This window comes from Lipophrys pholis (genome assembly GCF_963383615.2).
Source record: "Lipophrys pholis genome assembly, chromosome: 9".
In the NCBI taxonomy this organism is placed as follows: domain Eukaryota; kingdom Metazoa; phylum Chordata; class Actinopteri; order Blenniiformes; family Blenniidae; genus Lipophrys; species Lipophrys pholis.
In genome coordinates, this window is record NC_137639.1 from 10034689 (window position 1) to 10054946 (window position 20258).

General features: G+C 40.2%; 1 protein-coding gene across 1 annotated transcript in view; it reads left to right on the forward strand.

The window, feature by feature from the left end:
- Window positions 1-1346: 1346 nt before the first annotated feature.
- The window catches only part of me1 (malic enzyme 1, NADP(+)-dependent, cytosolic), a 98621-nt gene continuing 79709 nt past the window's right edge, over window positions 1347-20258 (forward strand). Inside the window, exon 1 of the mRNA XM_080471652.1 lies at window positions 1347-1636. Coding sequence (XP_080327778.1) covers window positions 1505-1636 — 132 coding nt within the window. The 5' untranslated portion in view covers window positions 1347-1504. The remainder of the gene's footprint in view (window positions 1637-20258) is intronic.

The window sequence follows — 20258 nt, forward strand, 5'->3', positions numbered from 1 at the left end:
AGCTATCCACAGACAGAACGAAATTGTAAATTGTATTTTAATCAATACCCATGTCTGTGTCTTCATGACAAAGCAACAACAAAAAAAACAAAAACCAAAAAGACCCTGCTATGGTAGAAACCAATGACAAAACAGAAAGTTCTAAGTACTCAGTGAACCTGTGACAGTCACCCCGTCAGCTTGAGAGTTAAATAACCATTGTGTCGCTCCCAGACTGCCGGGGGTATTCCTCGCTATCAGACTTCACTGGTGCCTAACGTTGCATAACTCTCCCACCATAAGTATGTTAAAGGCTGGCGCTTGACCTTGGCCTCAGATATCCTCTCTGCTGCCGCAGCACTCAGATTCATCACGTCGTAAAACAAGCTTCACTTTATGCCTGCAACAGTAACCAAGACTCATCCTGACAGCCGCAGGATGACTGCTGGTTATTTTCTGTTTATTATCCCCTGTAAATGGCAATCATACTAGACACTAATAATCAATGTTAATATTATTATTTTACCAGCCTCAAACTATTAAAACGTTTTTGATAGATTTTGGTAAGCGAGTATATTTCAAATGCTTACTTTATTCATTAATTACTATCGTTGTTATGCAACTAAAGTTTATAAAACAGTCATTTACGCTATGAAAAAAAAGCTAAGTGGCTCAAGACAGTATAATTGATGACCGTACATGTTGGATCAGCTTTATTCTGTTTGTGACAATTTTACACACAGATATCTCAACTGTGCATATATTGTGACAACTACAAGGACGTAGCACCTGCTGACACAGAAGCGACCAGGTTAGTATTTGTTAACCCTATAGACACTAACGTTGGCAATTATTGTCATGTGATTGGGTGAATGTTGATTCAGAGTTATTTTCATGTTTTGACTGGCTCCGGCTCCTGCAGTCAAACCAATTTGAACCGTTCCAAGTATCAAAAATGTGCAGCTTGTTAATTCCATTCTTGCTATGCTGTAATTTGACTTGCATCTTTGATCTAGTACGTGTATTCTAGAAAAAATGCAGGCTTATGTACATATTGTTTGTCTGCGATACATGCCTTGATAGGCAAAAATTCAAACAGGTAAATTGAATAAGCCGGCCACGTTATGTTGTGAAACACCTAATGGTAGGTTAAAGGTTAAATAATACTGAATTTGGGATATCTTGTATTCTTATTTAAGTAGTTTTCCATGTATAATTTAAGCATTGCACAAAAGAGTACCTGTCTTATCTAATTTGTGTGAGTGAGGCAGTGAGTTCACCTCCTGCGGTGTCAAACTATCAGGAGGATTAAACCATGTGTTACTATTTGTGTTCTGGTGTTTTGCAACTGTTGCCAGGCCACAAACAAGACGTTGGGTAGATAACAATAAAAGCAGGCTTCCTGATAAAGAGGCAGCGGGACTTCTTAGCCCTCAGCTGAGACCTGCGGCCGGATCCTGCGCATCCACTTGTTGAGTTCACCACAGTTCACCGGAGCCGCTCTATTTAAAGCGGCGGCGGCGACATGGCGGCACGCGGGCTGGTCGGACGGGAGTCGGTGGACACCGAGATGCACAGGTCCGAGGAGAAGAACAAAAACTTCGTGTACACCAAGAAGAGGGGCTACGATGTCACCCGGAATCCCCTCCTCAACAAGGTAAGGTAAAGCCGGACACGTGCGCGCGCGTGCCGGGAGTTTGCGCTTCGTTTAGGTGAGCGAAGCCGTTAAACATGCGCTGCCTTCATGGGTCGTGGGAAATAACAATACTACACTGTGAGCGTCAATTTTCAAACCTCAAATTCAGTTCAACAAATGATGTTCATTTCAAGTCACGTGAATGTAGATATTTAACTTACTTTTAGCAGTTTTAAATGTCTTGAAGTCGTTACACATCAATATTTCCACTCTTGATACCATGTTCACATCAGGCCTGCTTTGAATTGGGCTCTTTTTGTATTGTTATTCCGCACATGAGCAGCATCAACTGCTGTGTTGGATAATTAGAGTGTTTAACAATGTAATCATCCAAGTGTTTATTGCTTATTTGTTATGTTAGGTGGAGTCAGGTGGAGGGGTAAGTGAATGCAACATTAGCCAGGAGGTTTAGGTATGAGCTTTAGACAAAGTTATATTTAGATTTAAAGAGACCAAACCTCTCCCTGTCTCTCTCTCTCTCTCTCTCTCTCTCTCTCTCTCTCTCTCTCTCTCTCTCTCTCTCTCTCTCTCTCTCTCTCTCTCTCTCTCTCTCTCTCTCTGTCATGTATCACTTTACAGGGACACAAACAGTATGATAGTAACACAATCAAAGCAACTCTGAGTTCCTTTTTCTGTAGATGCACTATGTTGTCACCGTTGTAATAAACCACGTATGATCATTCTACTCTAAGACAAAACTTAGTTGGACTGTATTTTCTTGTATTGAAAAAGACATAAAAGTAAATTGCCGATAGTTGCATAATGATCATGTTCTGACTGTGAATAATACTGATCATGAGACAAGCGGATGACTGTGCATGTTGTTGCTTGAGGGAATGCATGTCCTGCTAGAGCTGAAATGCATAACTTGAGCTAAACGTTTGGTGTTACATAAGAGTGAAATTGATTCCCAAACCTCGCTTCGATGCAAAACAATGAGCCTCTGGCAGCCCTTTTGAGCCTTTCTGGCTTTTTCTCCTGGTTTGTGTTGGTGGGACGGGCCCCCAGAGGTCAGGCAGTTGTGACAGCGTCTCTGTCCGTGGTGCTGACTGACCTTCAAAACAGCTCAGGGTCATTCCTATGTCAACTGTATCCTATAAACACAGAGGGAAGTCGGATTGCTATGTAAGTGTCAGGCTCATTCTGGAACAGGCTATTTTTACCCTCTGAACAAATTGTGTATAGAATCATTTCACAGTTGAAAGTTGCCTTAAAACCTGTAGGCCTATTTGCTTCATATGAGTATTCAAAATACACAATATGAGCTGTTTCATGCTGTTAATTATTGCAGTCAGTTTGGCGCGGTCGGCCTGGTCACTGATAAGTGAGATAGCAGAGTTCACACAGGCCAGTGTGTGTTCTGGTGAGAGAGGTGGAGAGCTGGTGGCAGGCAGCACAGAGACCTTTTTGTTAGGGTGAGTAAGAACTCTGGCCCTGAGAACACTGATTAAAGGACATCACCCCTGTGTGATTGTTTTCTTTTATGTGTGTAAGTGTGTGTGAGGTGTGGCAGAGTGAGATGAAGTATTGGGTGGAAACCTTGGAATGAAAGACTCGACGATGTTAGTTTAACTCGGTTCCATAAATTTACAGTTGCTTTAACTTATTTTATCAATGATTTAGAAGTGTATTTGATTAAAGAAGCTACATTGTCAGAGATAAATAATCTACTTATCCGCTGTGTTATACAAGCCAGGGAAATAGCGAAAGTAAAGAGTGAGGGGGAAGTTTGTTCTTGCACCATTAATACAGCCACTTCCTCTTAAATTCAGTAACGTGAGTATGATACTTCTACTCATGTGCTGCTATTAAGTAGTATCCTTGAGCACTTGAACTTATTCGAATACTTCTTTTTTGGCCGTTAATGACATAAATTCTTGAGCTCTAATACAATCTAGAACTCTGCCACATTCTGGAACGTTGACCCATTCTGCAACTCTCACATGATTCAAAAATCTCTCATGATCTAGAATTGTCACGTGTTCTAGGACTCATAAATTCTCAAGCTCTACTACAATCTAGAACTGGCACGTTCTAGAACTCTCTCATATCCTGGAACTCCGACACATTCTACACCTGTAACACATCCTGGAGCTCTGACGCTTTCTAGAATTTACACAAAAGGCTGAATTTCAAAAGCTCCCATCACAGTGTGTAACACATTGATGTCCACTGTCATTTTAAAACATCCAACAGTTAAAAAAGAACTAATCCTCCATTAGCACACGTTCTACTGTCATGTCAGTACGTTTAAATAACAGTACTTATTACATGTATTGTTTGTGTGTATTTTTCTTCTATACCAACAAGTAATAAGTGAAGTCTGAAAGAGCTCATTGTGGCAAGACTCCACAGTTTGCTTTTCAATGATACCTCCTGAAAAAAACGGAGCAGCATTTTCAGCTGCCACCGCAGCATAAACCAGCGTTACATAAGATGATATCAGGGATCTTCCTTTGTGATGTCTTAATCTTCTCTGCTTTGACTCTGCACAAGCAAGCCCTGCTTCCTCGTGTACGAGCTCTTCTTCGGGGTGTTAATTTGCTTCTCTGAAGAAGTCGTTCATGCTAAAGATTCCAATTTTTCTGTCTGTGATCTGTTCTTTGTGAGGCTGAAGAAAAGATTTGTACATCCCATCAGTTTTTTTTCTGGCCAGGCACGATTCCCTCCACGGATTTTCCCCAAAGTACTGTGTCTAATTAGGCTGTTTGACTTCTCAAGCAAATGTACCTGCCAAATCGTACATTTTTCCTTGAGACAATTGAGTATTAGGTTGAACGGAATGTGTTTATATCCATTGATTAAAGGTAGTTTTAGTCTCGCATGAAAACGGCTGGAGAAAATCCCAAAGATCTTGGAAGAGCTGATTAAATTCAAAACATTTGTTAATTTATCATTTGCTTAATTATGTCAATAGACTCAGTCATCTTCATTAGATTCTTTGCTTGGTTTATTACATCCGGCCTGCTGCTCCTGACAGAAGTTTACACTTTATAAATGAGACTGAATCGTCATATAATTAGCTTTAAATGGCAGACTGGCAATTTATCGGGAGAGGCTGAGAGCATTAATAGGAAGGCGTCAATGCTTATGTCGGCAATGGCAGTTTCATTCTGATCAGGATGGGGCTTCGGGTTTGAAATGTTGCGCTAAATATTATAAAAACCTGGTTCCTTCCTTCACACACAACACTTTTATTTATAGACAGAAGGATCACTGGCCATTATGTTTTCACAATGCGGGGAGATGTTGTTTGATGTTCATTGAGCCCAAAAACCACCTGTGAAAATAAATAAATGCTCTCTTCAATTCTCATGTCCTTACTGCTTAACAAATCAACAGATAGTTTGTAAATACCTACAGACTTTAGTCATCAAAGCAACAAATATAAGCATTTTAATTGTGCTGGTGGTTATTTACAGTTTGGTTTAGAGTAGGAAAAAAAACGGGATTTTTATCAAAACAGTTATGTTTTTGTATTTTATAAGTTACTAAAGAGTAAATGATCCATCCAGCTCAACTTTCCCCATTTGCAGATCCAAGAAGGCTGCAGCCCTTCATGTTTTTCATGTCTTCCTGCTAAAATACTTCAATCTGATTTAAAAAAAAATAAAAAAAAAGTAATGAAACTCAAAGACTCATAATAAAAGTTTATGTTGAAACCATGTTGGATTGTGTCCTTCCAGAGTCTAATTGTAATTGAATTCTGGCCGTCTCTGAGCAGACATAGGTTACTGTAATCCTGGACCCCAGCTTATGAACTGATGAACATCTTATGAAGAGTACACATCCATATAAGACAACAATTTTACAGTTTTCCTCAGTGCAGATTGATACATGTACTAAACAACCCAAAACACTCATTGGAGTATCTTATCCAAGTTTCATTCAACATTTTTTTTGTATATGTGGGACTAATGAGATTCATGACGACTTTCATCGGTCATGTCATTATTATTATATCCTCAAGAATTCACACTATATAAGCATTGTATTTTGTATGATCGCCCTTTTTTTCCATACATTTTCAAATGTGAGAACAACCTGTAATGTCTCATGTAAAAATCATTAACACATCAGCAGTGATCAAAGCATGTGAACATTTCTCTCTCCTGAAGTCCATAATAAAAAAAATAGAGAATGGCTTGATTTTTCAAACGTTTTTTTATTGTTGTGGGTCACGTGATAAACACAATGCAGTAACTGTACGAGTCGCTCTCTTTGCCACCTTGTTGAAAAGCTCTGTTGGTTTTTCTTTTTATGGAAATGTGACTCCCTTCTGATAAAATCTCCCTCACTGCTCTTGATTTGAAATAGTTTCTTTTTCTCTCCAGACTAAGAGGGTGACTGTTTGTGGTGGAGGTCAGTCTGGAGGCCTCCAGCTCCGGCACGGAGCCCTGGCCCAGTAAACTGTTTGTTTGCATCTCAATTTACACCCAAGGGGCTTTGAATGGACCCCAGTGTACAACGGGGCACTTAAAGAGGGGCTAGATATGGTGACCTAAATCCTTGTGGAAGAATGAGTGGTCTGCCACTCAGGATGTAACACAGTGTTTTGTCTCTTTTAATCAAGGTAACTTAGACTGGACTTCAAACATTTAAATGTTGGTCCTTCAAAAAAGTGTTACAGAAGTGCCTGTTTATTAAAACAAAGTCTCCTTCGTGTCGTCACTTATTGCATTTGGTGTGAAGCCTGAGCGCGACAAGCGCCACATTTATTTGTTCTACATTTTACAAGGTGGCTTTTCATTACACTTAAAAGCTGACCGTCCAGAATGAGCTCAGAGTTTGTGTTGTCTCGTTGTTCGAGAGGAATATTGTGTGATTTAATGAGATTTTTTTTTACGAAAAGAGGAACAAGCATTTTAGGAGACTGTGACTGACTTCACTCAGCACAAGCCACTGAACTGTTTTTTTATTCCTCTTGAATGTGTAACTTCTGCTACGTAAGACTTGAGCCCTACGTGTGTGAGGCTTAATGAAAAACCAAGGCATAAAACAGAACAAGTTCAAATGTATTCACAGCTGCAATATCTTTCATATAGGATGACTCTTTTGTCAGGGATGTAAAGTAACTGAAGCAGCACCACACGGGTTGTTGTAGATACTCATTTGTAATGGAAAGAGTGCCCCTGCTTGCTTGCACTGGTTTCGCATGTTTTCCATCCAGCTATTGTTCATCTTCACTGCTTTATCCACCAAGGCAAGGTACAAAACTGGACGCCAGTTCATCACTAGAGCAGTGGTGGGGAACAAGATTTCCCAAAAGGCCACAAATTAGCACTACTATTGAGGAGTTTTGCTCAATAGGAATTATGTCTTGATAAAAAAGCAGTTTATTACTCATATTTCCATGAGCTACTGTTGCTCTGCCTGTCTGGAAATCATGATTAGATTTCTCAAAATGTGAAGTTCAATATATAAGTAGATATATTCTTTTTTTTCCACAATGAAACACCAATTTTGTGACCTAACAATCTCTAACTTTGCTAGCCAAGGTATTAAACACAACCAATAATGTAATAGTGTCATTAATGTGAAAAATGTCACCATTTTAGATCGAACTGACCTTATGTGTTTTTGGAAAATAGGAGGAAACCAGAAAAAGAAAAACCTGCATGCAGATGAAGAACATGCAAACACCAAGCCCAGAATTAATCATCTGATTGTGTGGTGACAGGGCTGACCATTACACCACTGTGCAGCCCCATTTCAAATGTCCTCATTTGAGACTCTTTTGGGGGATGCTGTACTTGCTTCAACCAAGATTGGGTGTTGTGATTTGACCCCAGTCCAGCTGACCCATTCCAGAAACTCCATGCTGGCAAGGGTAGAACGTGCAGCCTCCACACAGAAAAGCAGAAAGGCACAGAAAGATTGATACCAAAAAGAGAATGCCCCCATTGTTTATTGATATATGAAAATGTTCATAAAGAAAAACGTCTGAAAAAAAAGACAATTGGGAAAAGAAATGCAAGAGGATTATGTCTCCAACCTTTTATCTCTGTTGGTTGATTTTTGTTAACTTAACCTTTGGTTGTGTGAAGTTTTCAGGGAGAAAAAAAAAAAAAGGACTTTGTTTTGCAGCCAGGTGAACCATCCAGTCTCAGTCCTGTACATAAACCGAGGGCAAGGAAATTGCTAGGAGAAGGTAGGAAATGACTGCTGAAGCATGTCAGCAGCCAGATATAGGCAGACTTCTGTGGTCGAGGCAGTGGCACTTTGTTGCCCTCAGTCTGATTTGAGCGAGCCCGTGGGGACGAGGTGTGTTTACCCCCCTCAGCTGGCCCACTTCACCTCTAACAGGAGCCAGTCAGAGCACAACCTACTAATTGATGCTGAGGGACGGGGCGCTGAAAGCAGCCTGTCCTCACATCGTCAGGCTTCGATTTCCTTCTAATCTCTCCACACATGCCCGCGAGCCTGCGCGGCAGATGTATGGACACACACATGAAGCCTCACCTTACTCTTTAGTTCCCCCCCCCCCCCCCCCCCCCCCCCCACCCTCACCCCTTCCAGAGGTGGAACCGGATATTATAGGTGTGTTTTGTACGCGCTCTCCGTGCAATAAAGAGATGGAGTGGGGGTCCGCTCGTGCAGAAAGGCCTCTCTGTGGTGCTGAAGAGAGTGCTGGCCACGCTCCACAGAAGTCCCTCTGTCTCCCTGCTTGATCACACCTTAATGAGGCATCTGTGTGAATCCCAGGGCCTCAGTACGTCCCTCTGACGCTGGTTCCGCCTGCCGCTGCTTTGAAAAACAAAAACAACAACAACAACCCCCTCAAACCCGCTCAGCACCCAATCAGGGATGCTGTTTCACCTCAAACACTGAACTGAGCTGCCGGTGTGTCGACGCTCAACAGATGACCATTTACCGAACCTGCACTGTGGGCAAAGGTGACGATAACAACCAGTCAGTAGAAAAAGGTTGAGCAGAACAAGAACGACTACTCCGCTTTATTTGTTGTTGTCATTCACAGTTTTAAAACACTGGCATACTTTGTTAGCATAAAAACATCAAAGACAGCAATGATGTATCGTACAATCCCCGTAAAGTCAGGACATTATGTAGGATGGGGATGAACATGTCATTGCTAAATTTCAGAACCAACTCCTGTAGTTTAGAATTCACGGTTTTTTTTTCTGCATTAAAGTGCAAAATGACACACATTATTGATTCATGAATTTGGAATATCAGGGATGTGTTCAACATTGTGCAAAATACTGGGAGGAGTTTATACTAATAGTTTAATGTAGAATGTATGATGTGTTTAGGAGGAGGTGCAAATCTCCTCAGTCTTCTGCAGAGATGCTGCTGCATTTTCTCAACGGTTGTACTTGCTTACTTTATTATTATTAAAATGATCATTATTATTATTATTATTATTACTTTTGTGACATACCGTATATTAAAAAGATATTTTCCGTGTTGTACCTCCTCTTCGGTCTTACAGTCTTTTCTGAATCTCGTCTGCTTTTTATGCCCTACAGGTTTGACTTTGCAACTGATCATGTCCAGTATTGTGATTTTCTTTGTCTTTTTTAAAATGTTTTGATATGTTATGCAATTCCTCTACTATCACTACCACGTCCAATTCATGTTCACACTTGTGGGGGATTTAGTGCTCCATCTGATCACTCCATGGATTCCACAAGTAATGACAGAAGCAAGACCATTTCCAGTAGATTATTCCCATGTAAGCAAAGCCGAATGCATGCAAACCCTCATTGTGAAAACAGTGGTGAAAGAAAGGAAGATAAACCATGATAGCATGGAGGCTGTGACAGGAGGGAAAACTGGCATATAATCAGTCCACAGGTTCAATACACAACCACATTTGTATATTAAGCTGCGACCATTGACTATTGCTGCAGACAGTCACACTCATACGACCCTCCTCCCCCCGTAAGACAATATAATGCAGCTCATCATGATAAACAACTTGTACGACATATTTCTGCTTAACTAATTTAAATAGAAAGGCTTCAAGAAGTTAAGAGAATAAGGACTACTGGACAGAACAAATTCTCTTGTACTTCAACCGCATACAAATCTGATATAGTTGCTAAAGAGTCTGACTAAAGGCATCAAAAGAGTTTTAATGTGTCCTATATATTTCAGAGACCGTGTTTGAAACTGTTGTATTTTAGAAGTGTTTTTTCATTGGTCAGTGCAGTGAGTTTCATGAGTTTTGTATTTGATGGTCTCTATCATGCATTAACTTCTCAAATTCCTGAATCCTTTATTGATATTATTCATCAGATATTGTAAAATCCCTCAGCATTTTTTTTTTAAAGATAATTCTTAAATCTTAATCTTAACCTTTTTGACTGCATCTCAATGTTCTTCTTATTTTCAGTCCTGTTGCCGACCCATTTTCAGTTTAGAAATTTTTTTTGTGAGATGTTCCCCCAGTTTTATTTACACAACACATCACTTTTGAACTCTTGAAATCTGCCTTAACTTTTTTTGATGTGTTCTAATTTTGTCAAATCTTTCTATTTGAACCTTTCATATGCTGTTTTTATAATAGATTGAATTTGTAAATGTGTCCTGTTTTTGTTTAAACTCTACAAAACATCCCCAATTCTCTGCATTCACTTGTTAACATGTTGTACACACTGCAGTTTAAAAAAAAAAGAAAAGGGGAGCAGGAGGGGGGGTGCTGTCATTCACACATTTGAGCTCTAAATCCCTGGAAAACTCACGCTGATCCCCTTGATTAAACAGTGAGGTTTTGTTTACTGGGGTCTGAGAAATTCACAAGCTGTACGCATCATTTGAGTCTGTGAAAGGCGAATTAAACAGAGCCCAAGGCCAGACTCTGTTGTAATCAAAAGCCCTATTTGTAACCACAGGCTCCATATATGACATTGTGAGATTGCTTTTCAGATGGAGAAATGAAGAATCTCTGTTGCTTTATAGCGATGAGCCAAAACGTGTCTGATTGCTCGCTGAGGATGTGCGGCGCTGCCAAATAGCCGGAGTTCTGATAACCCACTGTGACAACTGGCACTTATTAAGCTCCCACGTTGGATTTACTCTGGTTTGGCTGCAATACCCAGCACATTTTTCACCTCCAGAAATGATCTATTTCCACCACCAATTTTAGATTTTAGCTTGAACTGACCAAATTTAGCAACAGAGAAACAAATGGCCAAAAAATCCAGCTTGATGTTTTTATTTCGAAGCAGAAATGCTTCTGTTCTTTTGTGGCCCTAATTCTTCTGCTGTGTCGCCCGTGGCTCGTTTCTCAACAGTCAATGAGTTTTCCATGTGAGACATGATGTGATCAAGGCTTGATATGTATATATTTATTTATTTATTTTTTAATTGCTGGCACTTTAACAGAACTATATCATAGCATGGGAAGCCAGTGATGAAAATTTGTGATGAGCTGGCAGTAAATTCAACCATTGTAGTCTGGATTGTTGCTGAGTCATTGTGTCAGTTTGACACGAGTGCAGGGTTTCATTTCTCTTCGGCTTGAACTCATAAAAGCTTTGTGCTGACAGCTTTCTGTGTTAGTGAAGTATTGCAGCAACGTTCTGTTTGTGCTGTGAAGCAAAGTTCCCATGGACGTACAGCTTCAGCTCTTATCACTCTCCCAAGCGCTCTGGCTTTCTTCTGTTATCCAATCCAAGGGAAAAATGATTCTCTTACTGATAGCGTAGCGGGTTTGGACTTTAGTTTGACTTCACACAAATGCAGTGAAAGAATAATACTGCCCTTTCTTCCAAGTGTTTTTTTTTCTTCTTCTCCATAATACTTGTTCTTGAACTTCGGCAAACTATGGAAACGATCATGCCAGATTTCTTGCAGAGATTGAGATAATTGACACCACACTTGTGAAGAAAGTTGTGAGGGGTCGGCTATTTAGCTTAATGTTGACACTGAAAGAAGTGACAAGAAGTTGGCAGAAAAAAATGAAAGTTCCAGGAAATAAATTAGAGAGAAAAAATATTTTCAGCACACATTTTTTTGTCAAACTATCAAATCAACTGTTTTCCTGAGAGCCTCGGCTGTATTTTGTGTTTGGATTAAAGTAGCACGTGTTGGCTTTCACCAACTGAAATAGATGAGATATTTTCAGTCTAGTTTTGCTTTATTCAGATTTTGGGGTTTACATTCTACCAAAGCCAGCGCTATACACAGCTGAATGAAACCGTCTTTCATGCCACTCATTTCAGGAAAGAAGTTCATTTCTTTAAAATGTATTTAACCTTCATCCATATTCTGACAAATATTTTTTGAAATATTAACCACAACATTTTCATTTTCCATTACAACTTGATTTTACATCCAGACAAGTAGGAACCCTGGCTTACTTTCAGAACATCAAGTACAAAAAATAGGCCAACGCTTGCAGATAATTGTATGTGTATTACCTTTAAACATTTTGGGCATAACATAGTCCTATTCAGACATCATTGAAACATCATTATGAGTGACAAATATCATAGGACGTTGTAGCATTGATATTCATGTCCATTATGGCTATACAAGTTTATCATTTTCACAATATCAAGGTGCACAATATTCTTACTGAACTGCAATTGTGTTTACATGCACTGTACGTTCATGTTCTGCAAGTTCAAAATGACATCATTGTATGAGAAATGTGCGATGAATTGCATTTAGGTTACAAAAATTGTGTGATTATCTAAATGAAAAGTTGTAATTGATTGACAGCCCTAACTATTACATACCTGGCCAGTACAGGACAGAATTCCGTGGCACAAATGCACAAAAATAATGATAATAGCCCCAACACAAAATAAAAGGCAAAATAACAACAAAGTTCAACAACTGCTCCACTTCTGAGACCTGAGTATAAAAAATTTAATAGAATTTTTTTTTTTTAATTAAAGCACAAAGATATTAACGTCTACTTAATTTTCTATTTATTGTTAATTATATTATTATTGCCATGCTCAACAATATTTCATGTTTCAACCTAAATGGTGAAGCCCAAATCTCCCAGTTATATATTATATTAGGTTTGATCATATTTTTCACAGTATCTATCTACACGACTGTGCCTGTTTTAGTAAGTTACAACTAAAGGGCCACAGGCATTTTCTTCTTAGTTTTCCTCAAATTCCATTTCATTAATGCGATAACTGATGATTGCATGGGGGTAAATCATTTAAATACACGACTCACATCTTCACTCGCACTCACAGATGAACTGATGAGATTTTTGTGGCCAAAGATCATCGTTATTCACGAATTCGATGCAAAAATGTCGAGTTTTACATAAATGTTTACAAAGACGTAGGGAGGACCCAGTTCGTCGTTGTCATTGTGAGGAAATCAGTCAGTGATGATGACAGACTTCCACATGAACGTTCAAAGGGTCTGTCCGTGACGAGTTTGGCTTTGTGTGTTATAATGAGAGCTGCCCTGTGCATTTGTTAACAATCCTCGCAGCCTATCCCACCTGACTTTGGTCAGACGTGAGTGTTGAGTGCAGCTTTGTTCTTTAGCAGATGCAAACAAACTGTCTGGCAGGAAGTCAACATCATTTTCCTTCACTTTTGTTCCGCGCGTGCTGCAAAGGCAAAGCAAAGAGGATTCTGTCATTGGTTTACATTTTCTCCGGGCGGGTGCAAAGACCACGCTGAGACCTCAGTGGGTGTGTATTACCGGCTGTTTAGAGGTGGGAGCCGGTGGTTATGTGAGGTTGAACCCGATGATGTTGGCAGTCAGATTACAAGGCTTCGTTTAACTGAGCGGTGAAAATGGGACAAGCCTTTCTCTGTTCACTTTTAATGCAGAGCAACTGCACTTGTCAGGGCGCCTCACTAGGTGGACCACAGAGCTCCTTGGATAATTGTGTGTCATGTATTTTTGTGAGTGTGTGTGTGGGGGGGGGGCAGGTGTGGCCAGGTGCTTCAGTTTGACCTCGCGCATTGCCGGTGACCAGACATTCCTCTGATCGACTGGAGTGAATCGCCCAGACGAGGAGGAATTGCACCTCCGTTCCCCTCCGGCGACCACCCTGCTAACTTGAGCTTTTCGTACACACACTCGCACAATAACGCACATGCTCACGCACACATGTGCTGTTACCCCACTGCCCCCGTAAGTGCTTTTAGCAGTGTTTTCTTCTGGGCTGGCTCAAATAAAGTGAGTGTAATACGATCAGACTGTCAATTCAACTGTCTGCACACACACACATGGACTGCCGGCGCTGTGTTTATTCAGCAGCAGCTCCGTCCAAATCACAAAACCTCTTGAGCTCACTTTTGTGTTATTTTGTGAGCTTGGCCTTCATTCATGAGGGGACAAGAGGGAAGCCATTAGGTTGTCTGAGTCAGAAAGAGTGAGACTATCTGAGCCTCATCACCTTCCTATGGAGCTCGTCTCAAGCACCCCGCCTCTCTCGGCCTGTCGTTCTCCCCTCTTCTCCTCATCAATGCCGCTTTTGTCTGTTATATTAGAGTGGTGGAGGTCTTGTCATGCCTTAACAAATATGCGACAGAGAGAATGTAAAGGTAGTATTTTGTTACAGAATTCTCCAGCATGCAGACGTATGAGCAAATGTTTTTTTCCTTTTTTTTTTTGTCCCTGGTAGGGAAGATGGCAATCGTTATGAATGATCCTGTGCAGACTGACAGCTTCTGTGAGGTTCATGAACAAGGGGAAGGTTAATCCTAATGGACTTCAGCGGGCTTTTGAGTGATGAAATTGTCCAGCTAAATATATTCATTTCATTGGAAATCGTCAATTTACTTCAAGGTTGTATGTCCACTGGGCGAGACACTTCATATTTCTGCTATTAGTCAATGTAACTAACCTGCATTAATTTGTCCAGGTGGTATAATGAAGGAGCATTAGTTATCATTTTGCGAAAGAGTTTGCATGATCTCCATGTGCTGTCGTGAGTTCTTTCATGGCGTTCCAATTTTATTGCACAGTACAAAGACCTGCGTTTGATTGATTGGTATCTTTAAATTGGCTTTAGATATTTAGAATTTGTGCATTAATAGTTTCTTTTGATTCTTATGGTTCCTCTGACATAGAGTGGAAGCACATCAGTGGCAGAAAGTACCATTTTCCCAATGCCATCCTGGGATTATTCTGCAGTTAATTAACCAAATTAGTAAACTAGGAAATGAGGACTTTTCTCGCCTTGTTGAACTATTTGATGATGGACATAGTTCAGAGAGCTACATAGCAGGAGTAAAGAACAAATTGGCTTCAAAAGCTTGGAAATCACTGGGCAACTGGTGGCAGCCTTGCTCACAAGATACCATCAACTTCTGGAAGACGTTACACAAGTAGTGCAACAGGTTTGCCCTTTGAGATGGTTCTTGAACTTTGGTGGCCTGGAAACCTGTTGAAGGTGTAACCCGCTGAAGCAGCAGAATGTGCATTTAGTTATCAATGGTACACAGTGTATCGGGTGTCTATATATGGTGGAACTTTGCTTGGTTGGGCAGCTGTTTCACCCGGAAGGCGGAAAGACTGCTTTTTGCTTTTCTGGTCTCTGCATCTTTTTTTTGTTGTTCATAGTGCGTTTGTTATTGCTGCTGTTATGATGATGGCCTTATGTTCTTGTTAAACCAACTTTCAAACCATGCACGTCCAGAAGCATACAAAATGCTTTTTTCAGGAAACAAAACGTCGCAAAACTACTTCCCGTCACATTCAGACGCCTCTCGTCAATACCACATCTAGAAAAATGCAGCAGTTAAAAAACTGGCAAACTATCTCTTTTTTTAGGTGAGGAGCTGTGACTTTTATAATGCTTTACTTAACCAGTGTGACCGTGTTATGGGCTCGTTCCTGCTTTTTTAAGAGCATTCATGTTGGCTTAGTGAAGAGACAAGTTCCTTTCCGTTTTTTTTTCCTTTTACCGTCATGGTACATTCAGGGGGCCGGGTGCTGTGTAGGTGGCCATTCTGACTGCATAAACTTCTGTCATCACAGAAACCAGCAGTGACAACAGGAAAGCACATTTCAGTGGGGCCCAGAGTGTTTGCTCCACAGTTTAACATTCATTTAGCTGTACGTGAAGTGACAGAGGTGGAAGATGCAGGTTCACTGCTTCTTGACACCGTGCAGAAAGAAGACCAGTGAGAATGCTGCTGTTGAAACGTCCTCGTTTTTGTTTCTGGGCATCGACGACAGACTGAGACGGTTATTTTGAGGCAGCCTCCGAGATTGGATTGGCTTTCTGTTGGACCACAAAGAGATTAATCTGAGATTTCCTGTTAAAGGTAGCCAGGTCAGCTGGAGTACACTTCACTGTAAAAGAGGAGACATCAGCCTTATTGACGCAGCTTTTAGTTTGCATTTATATAAGCGAAAAGTAAAAGGTACTGTATATGTGAATGGTAACTAATAGATTCATGACTCCACTGTTCAGATTTTTCAGGTTTGACAAAGTCTTAAACACCTCTAACATCCTCTAACGTGGTCAATGAATGCTGAGGCACAATTTGCCCAAAAAGTGAATGTTTGGATCCCAAACTTCATGTAGTTTCTGATTCCTTAAGGGCCTTTGGAAGTTTTCCCAGCAACACTCAGGCTCCTAAGGGACCTGAACTGTGCAGCATGAAAAGAAGTTCTGCCTCCAGGGAGCCCGATGTGTTTGAAGAGTTCTACGGGTCTTCAACCCCCACCCACTTTAAGGCTGCCCTCCCTGTGTCAACAGCGGCTTGGTTTTCCCGGTGCTTCGACCAACAAGCGTGGCCCTACATTCACCAGTTGACACCTCTTGATTTAAGTAGCCCCGCGTTCGCATATTTGCTCAGGAAAAGGAATTTAAGAGCATCCTTTTTGGTGCGTCTTGAAGCTTCGAGCTGCTGCTAGGTGGAGATCGTGACTCACAGAAGTGAGACAGGAGGTCGTCTGCCCGCTAAGTGCAGATTTGGACTAGAGATGTGCTGCTCTTGTCAATTTTGAAGGCTTCATAAGACACTCTCCTGGAACTGATGCATACAGCTTCATACAGTAATTACAGCCTCTGTGTCCTATTTTTTATTTAATTTGGTTCAATTTTATTTTATATATAGAGTGCCAATAACAACCAAGCCAAATAATGGAAAATTTTCGGAGAAAAAAAAAAAAAAATTCCTATTCATGCCAAGATTACATTTTTTTCTCCCTTGTTTTCCACAAACTCCATTCCGAATATCTATTCAGATTATCTTCATTTAATCGCTTGAAGAGGAGAGAATAGATAGCTCTTGTGGCATTCACTGCAATAAACTTTTTTTTTTTGCCGATTTCTATCAGCACTACTTAGAATAAGCAAATGTCACATGAAAGAATTTTACGGGATGTTTTGTTTTTGTCCACAAGTGGCAGATTCCCCGTTTTCCCGTACAGCACACCACTTTTGCTGTCAGGACAATTTAGAGTGACCCAAGAAGAGAAAATGTGTTTCTGTTGAATTGTTGGCTGTTTCGTAATCTTTGGAAGGACTTCAAATAGGATCTCCGATGGCTGTACAATATTAATCAAACATGATATGCAAACACTTTGAAGAATATTGTAATTGTGATATGACGTTAATGGCTTTGTACTTTGGTCAAAAGTGAGTCCAAGAAGAAAAAGAGCAGGTAAAAATCCCAAGTTTTAACTGGGCCAATAACATTTTTCATCATTTTTTTTTCTCCTTTTGATCATGTGCGTGGCTGCAGTTTCTTCCAGCCTTTCAGAAGTTTTGGAGTTATTTACATTTTTTTTGTTTGTAGTCATTTTTACTCAATTTTCTGCATCTGTTCCTCTGACTTCAGGCTTTTTGCCACAACGTTTGATGTAACGTTGAAATAATGGAGTGAAACGCGATCTGTTGTGAGAATAATCTACTGCAGTAGCCCTCCTCTCCTACTTCTCCTGATCTGTTTATATGCAGATTGTATTGTTTGGCCAATCTTTTGCTAATGTTAATATTGCAACGCCAATAAATTGGACGTCTCGGCAGCACTTAGAGCAGCAAATTCATTCATTTTCTTTCAGTCAGCTTGGCGACTGTAACAGTGTCTAACGGGATTTTCCTGAAAATGCCTATTAGACAGCTGCAGCTAATTCAGAGCGCTGATGCTGGAGTCCTCACACACACCAAGAGAATCAACCACATTCGATTTTCCAGTGTGAGCTGGCTTCCTATTGCACAGAGGCAAAATATTAGTTCTGATCTCCAAAGCCCTAAATAGTGAAGTCCCAATATATTCCAAGTCTTCTGGTATGAGCCATCCAAATATCTAAAGGTCGCCTGGATATTACATTTATTTTTAACACCATTATGTTGACCTTTAAGTCTAAAACATAGTCATAGTATTGAAAAGTTAACATGAGACAATGAAGTATCTTTATCAGTCATTTATGTAAGAGTTAGCCAACGAGCGATGTGACATTGATTATGGACATTGTTGTTGATGTCAGCCAAAAAAAATGCTAAAGGACTAACAAATGGAACAAACATGGATGTCGTACTTCATCAAATGTCTAATTTCAGTTATACACCAGATGTCATAGTGCAGCTGCAGCCACTATACTGGACAGTTAGCGTATTTTCCATTATTAAACTCTTTTTTTTAAACAGCCAACAAGTTTGATATAAATCCTTTCCAATCAATCCTGAATTCAGCAAATAGTTTTTAGATATTGTGCCAATACTGAAAAATTGTGCCTTTGTTTACTTTATTTACGACTCAATGATTTCTGTCAGCTAGTAACATGGATGAATTTTTTTTCAGACGTCAAAAATAAGTGGATATATTTTCTCTCCTACAGAAAATGTAAAACACATAAATAAAAGATGTTCTCCAAAGCACAGAACCCCATTTCTGTCCTATTTTTTTTTCAGTGTGCTGAAAATACTGCTATCGCATCCAACAACTAACAGATGAAAGAAAACAGATGACTTGACACAGCACATTTATCAGGAGATATTTGTTGGGAATAGCTTAGTCAGGCTCCACGATTCTCAGTGGCGACGGACAGGAGCTGACGTGTGCTCTTTCTCTTCCTCCTGAGAGGAAGGGATGGATTTACAGAGCTTTTATTCTGAGTTCAATCCTCTTGAACCCTGCTATGTGTGCCATTTTAGCAGGAAACAGATTAGGGGGGGGGGGGGGGGGGGGGGGGGGTTAGCTTATTTTGAGAAAATCAACAGGGTTTGAATATGATAGAGAAACTGGCAATTCTATGACTTCTGTCTGAATGCAAAACATAGCGAAAAGCAAAAGCTTATGCCCCCCTCCCCCTCCCAAAAAACCCAAAACAACAACTAAAAAACACATCAGCTCTTAGCTTCATATTCACAGTCCCAGAAATCTCTGTCACAGCATTCATTGTAGTCCTAAACATTTGCTTGTGCACATCTTATAACATGCGACTTTTAGCTGGGAAGGTTAGATAATCTGGAACTACAGTATTTTTGTTATCAGCCCAGGAAGACAAACATTGGTTGAGCCCGCCGGCACATTTATCAGTCGCTGTACAATCCTAACATTCACACTCTGTTTCCGCTTTCTACAAATTATTAACAAGCCCTTTGTGTCGCGTATGACACATACACATGGCCTATACATTCCTGCTGGTTTTGCAAATACTGAATGTAATGATTAGACACGCACAATAACCTCTTACTGACCTGTAGCGAGCTACCGTATTTACAACCACTGAAAAAATAATGCTCAAAGCATAGACTCGTGATTTACTGCAGATTGAGGTGGAATTTCTTTTTTCAGCTCCAGATTTCCCTGAACGACAAAACTCTCAGTGTAAGTGCTCAGATTTCAGCAGCGATGATCATCAGTCTCAGTGTGGATGTCTCACGTCGTGCTCTGAATGACCCGTTTGTCAGGAGCCTCATACAGGTGGCCTGCCCTTTTTCCCGCTGGCAGGTTTATTGGGCTCTGTGTGCAGTCCAGTCTGTCACTGCTCATATACACTCACACAGGGAGGAGGAAGATGGGTGACACTGAGCTGTCTTATCTTCAAACCCTCTATAGCATACAGACATACAGTAGGCTGTATGTCATTATGGGATCAAGAGGAAAAAAAATTGCTTCCTCATTCCGATGACTGTTTTTATTTTTTAAGCCTAAAATTAAGTGTTGAGGTGTCTTTCAAATAACTCGTTATTATAAAGCAAAACAGACTTCAAATCCAATTTGAGGTTTGAGTGTTTGGACAGTTTATTTTAATGCTTTAATGGCTTTAATAAGAACATTTGCTTTTTCCCTTTTTGTTTTTGTAAAAACCAGTTTCAAGTCAGCACTGTGACAATAACTAACAGAGGTTCTCCATTCAAATACTGTATGGTCTCATATTCTACCAAGGCTGTAATTCAGGTATTAAAGCTACTCTACAAGAATCTAGACAGGAAAAATTTATAATTTACGTATTCAGTTTTTTGTTGACGTATATCTCTAATACAATGTTAATGTCTTTCTGAAGGACATATGTCTTTACACTCATACAAAAATGTATTTCCAGCATTTAAATTTTGCCAAACATACCCTGGGTTGTTGACGTCTTCGCATCACGGAAACTCCAGAAGATTTAAGAGACATTGTGCGGACAAGATCCCGTTTGTACACTGGATCTCGTAAGATCT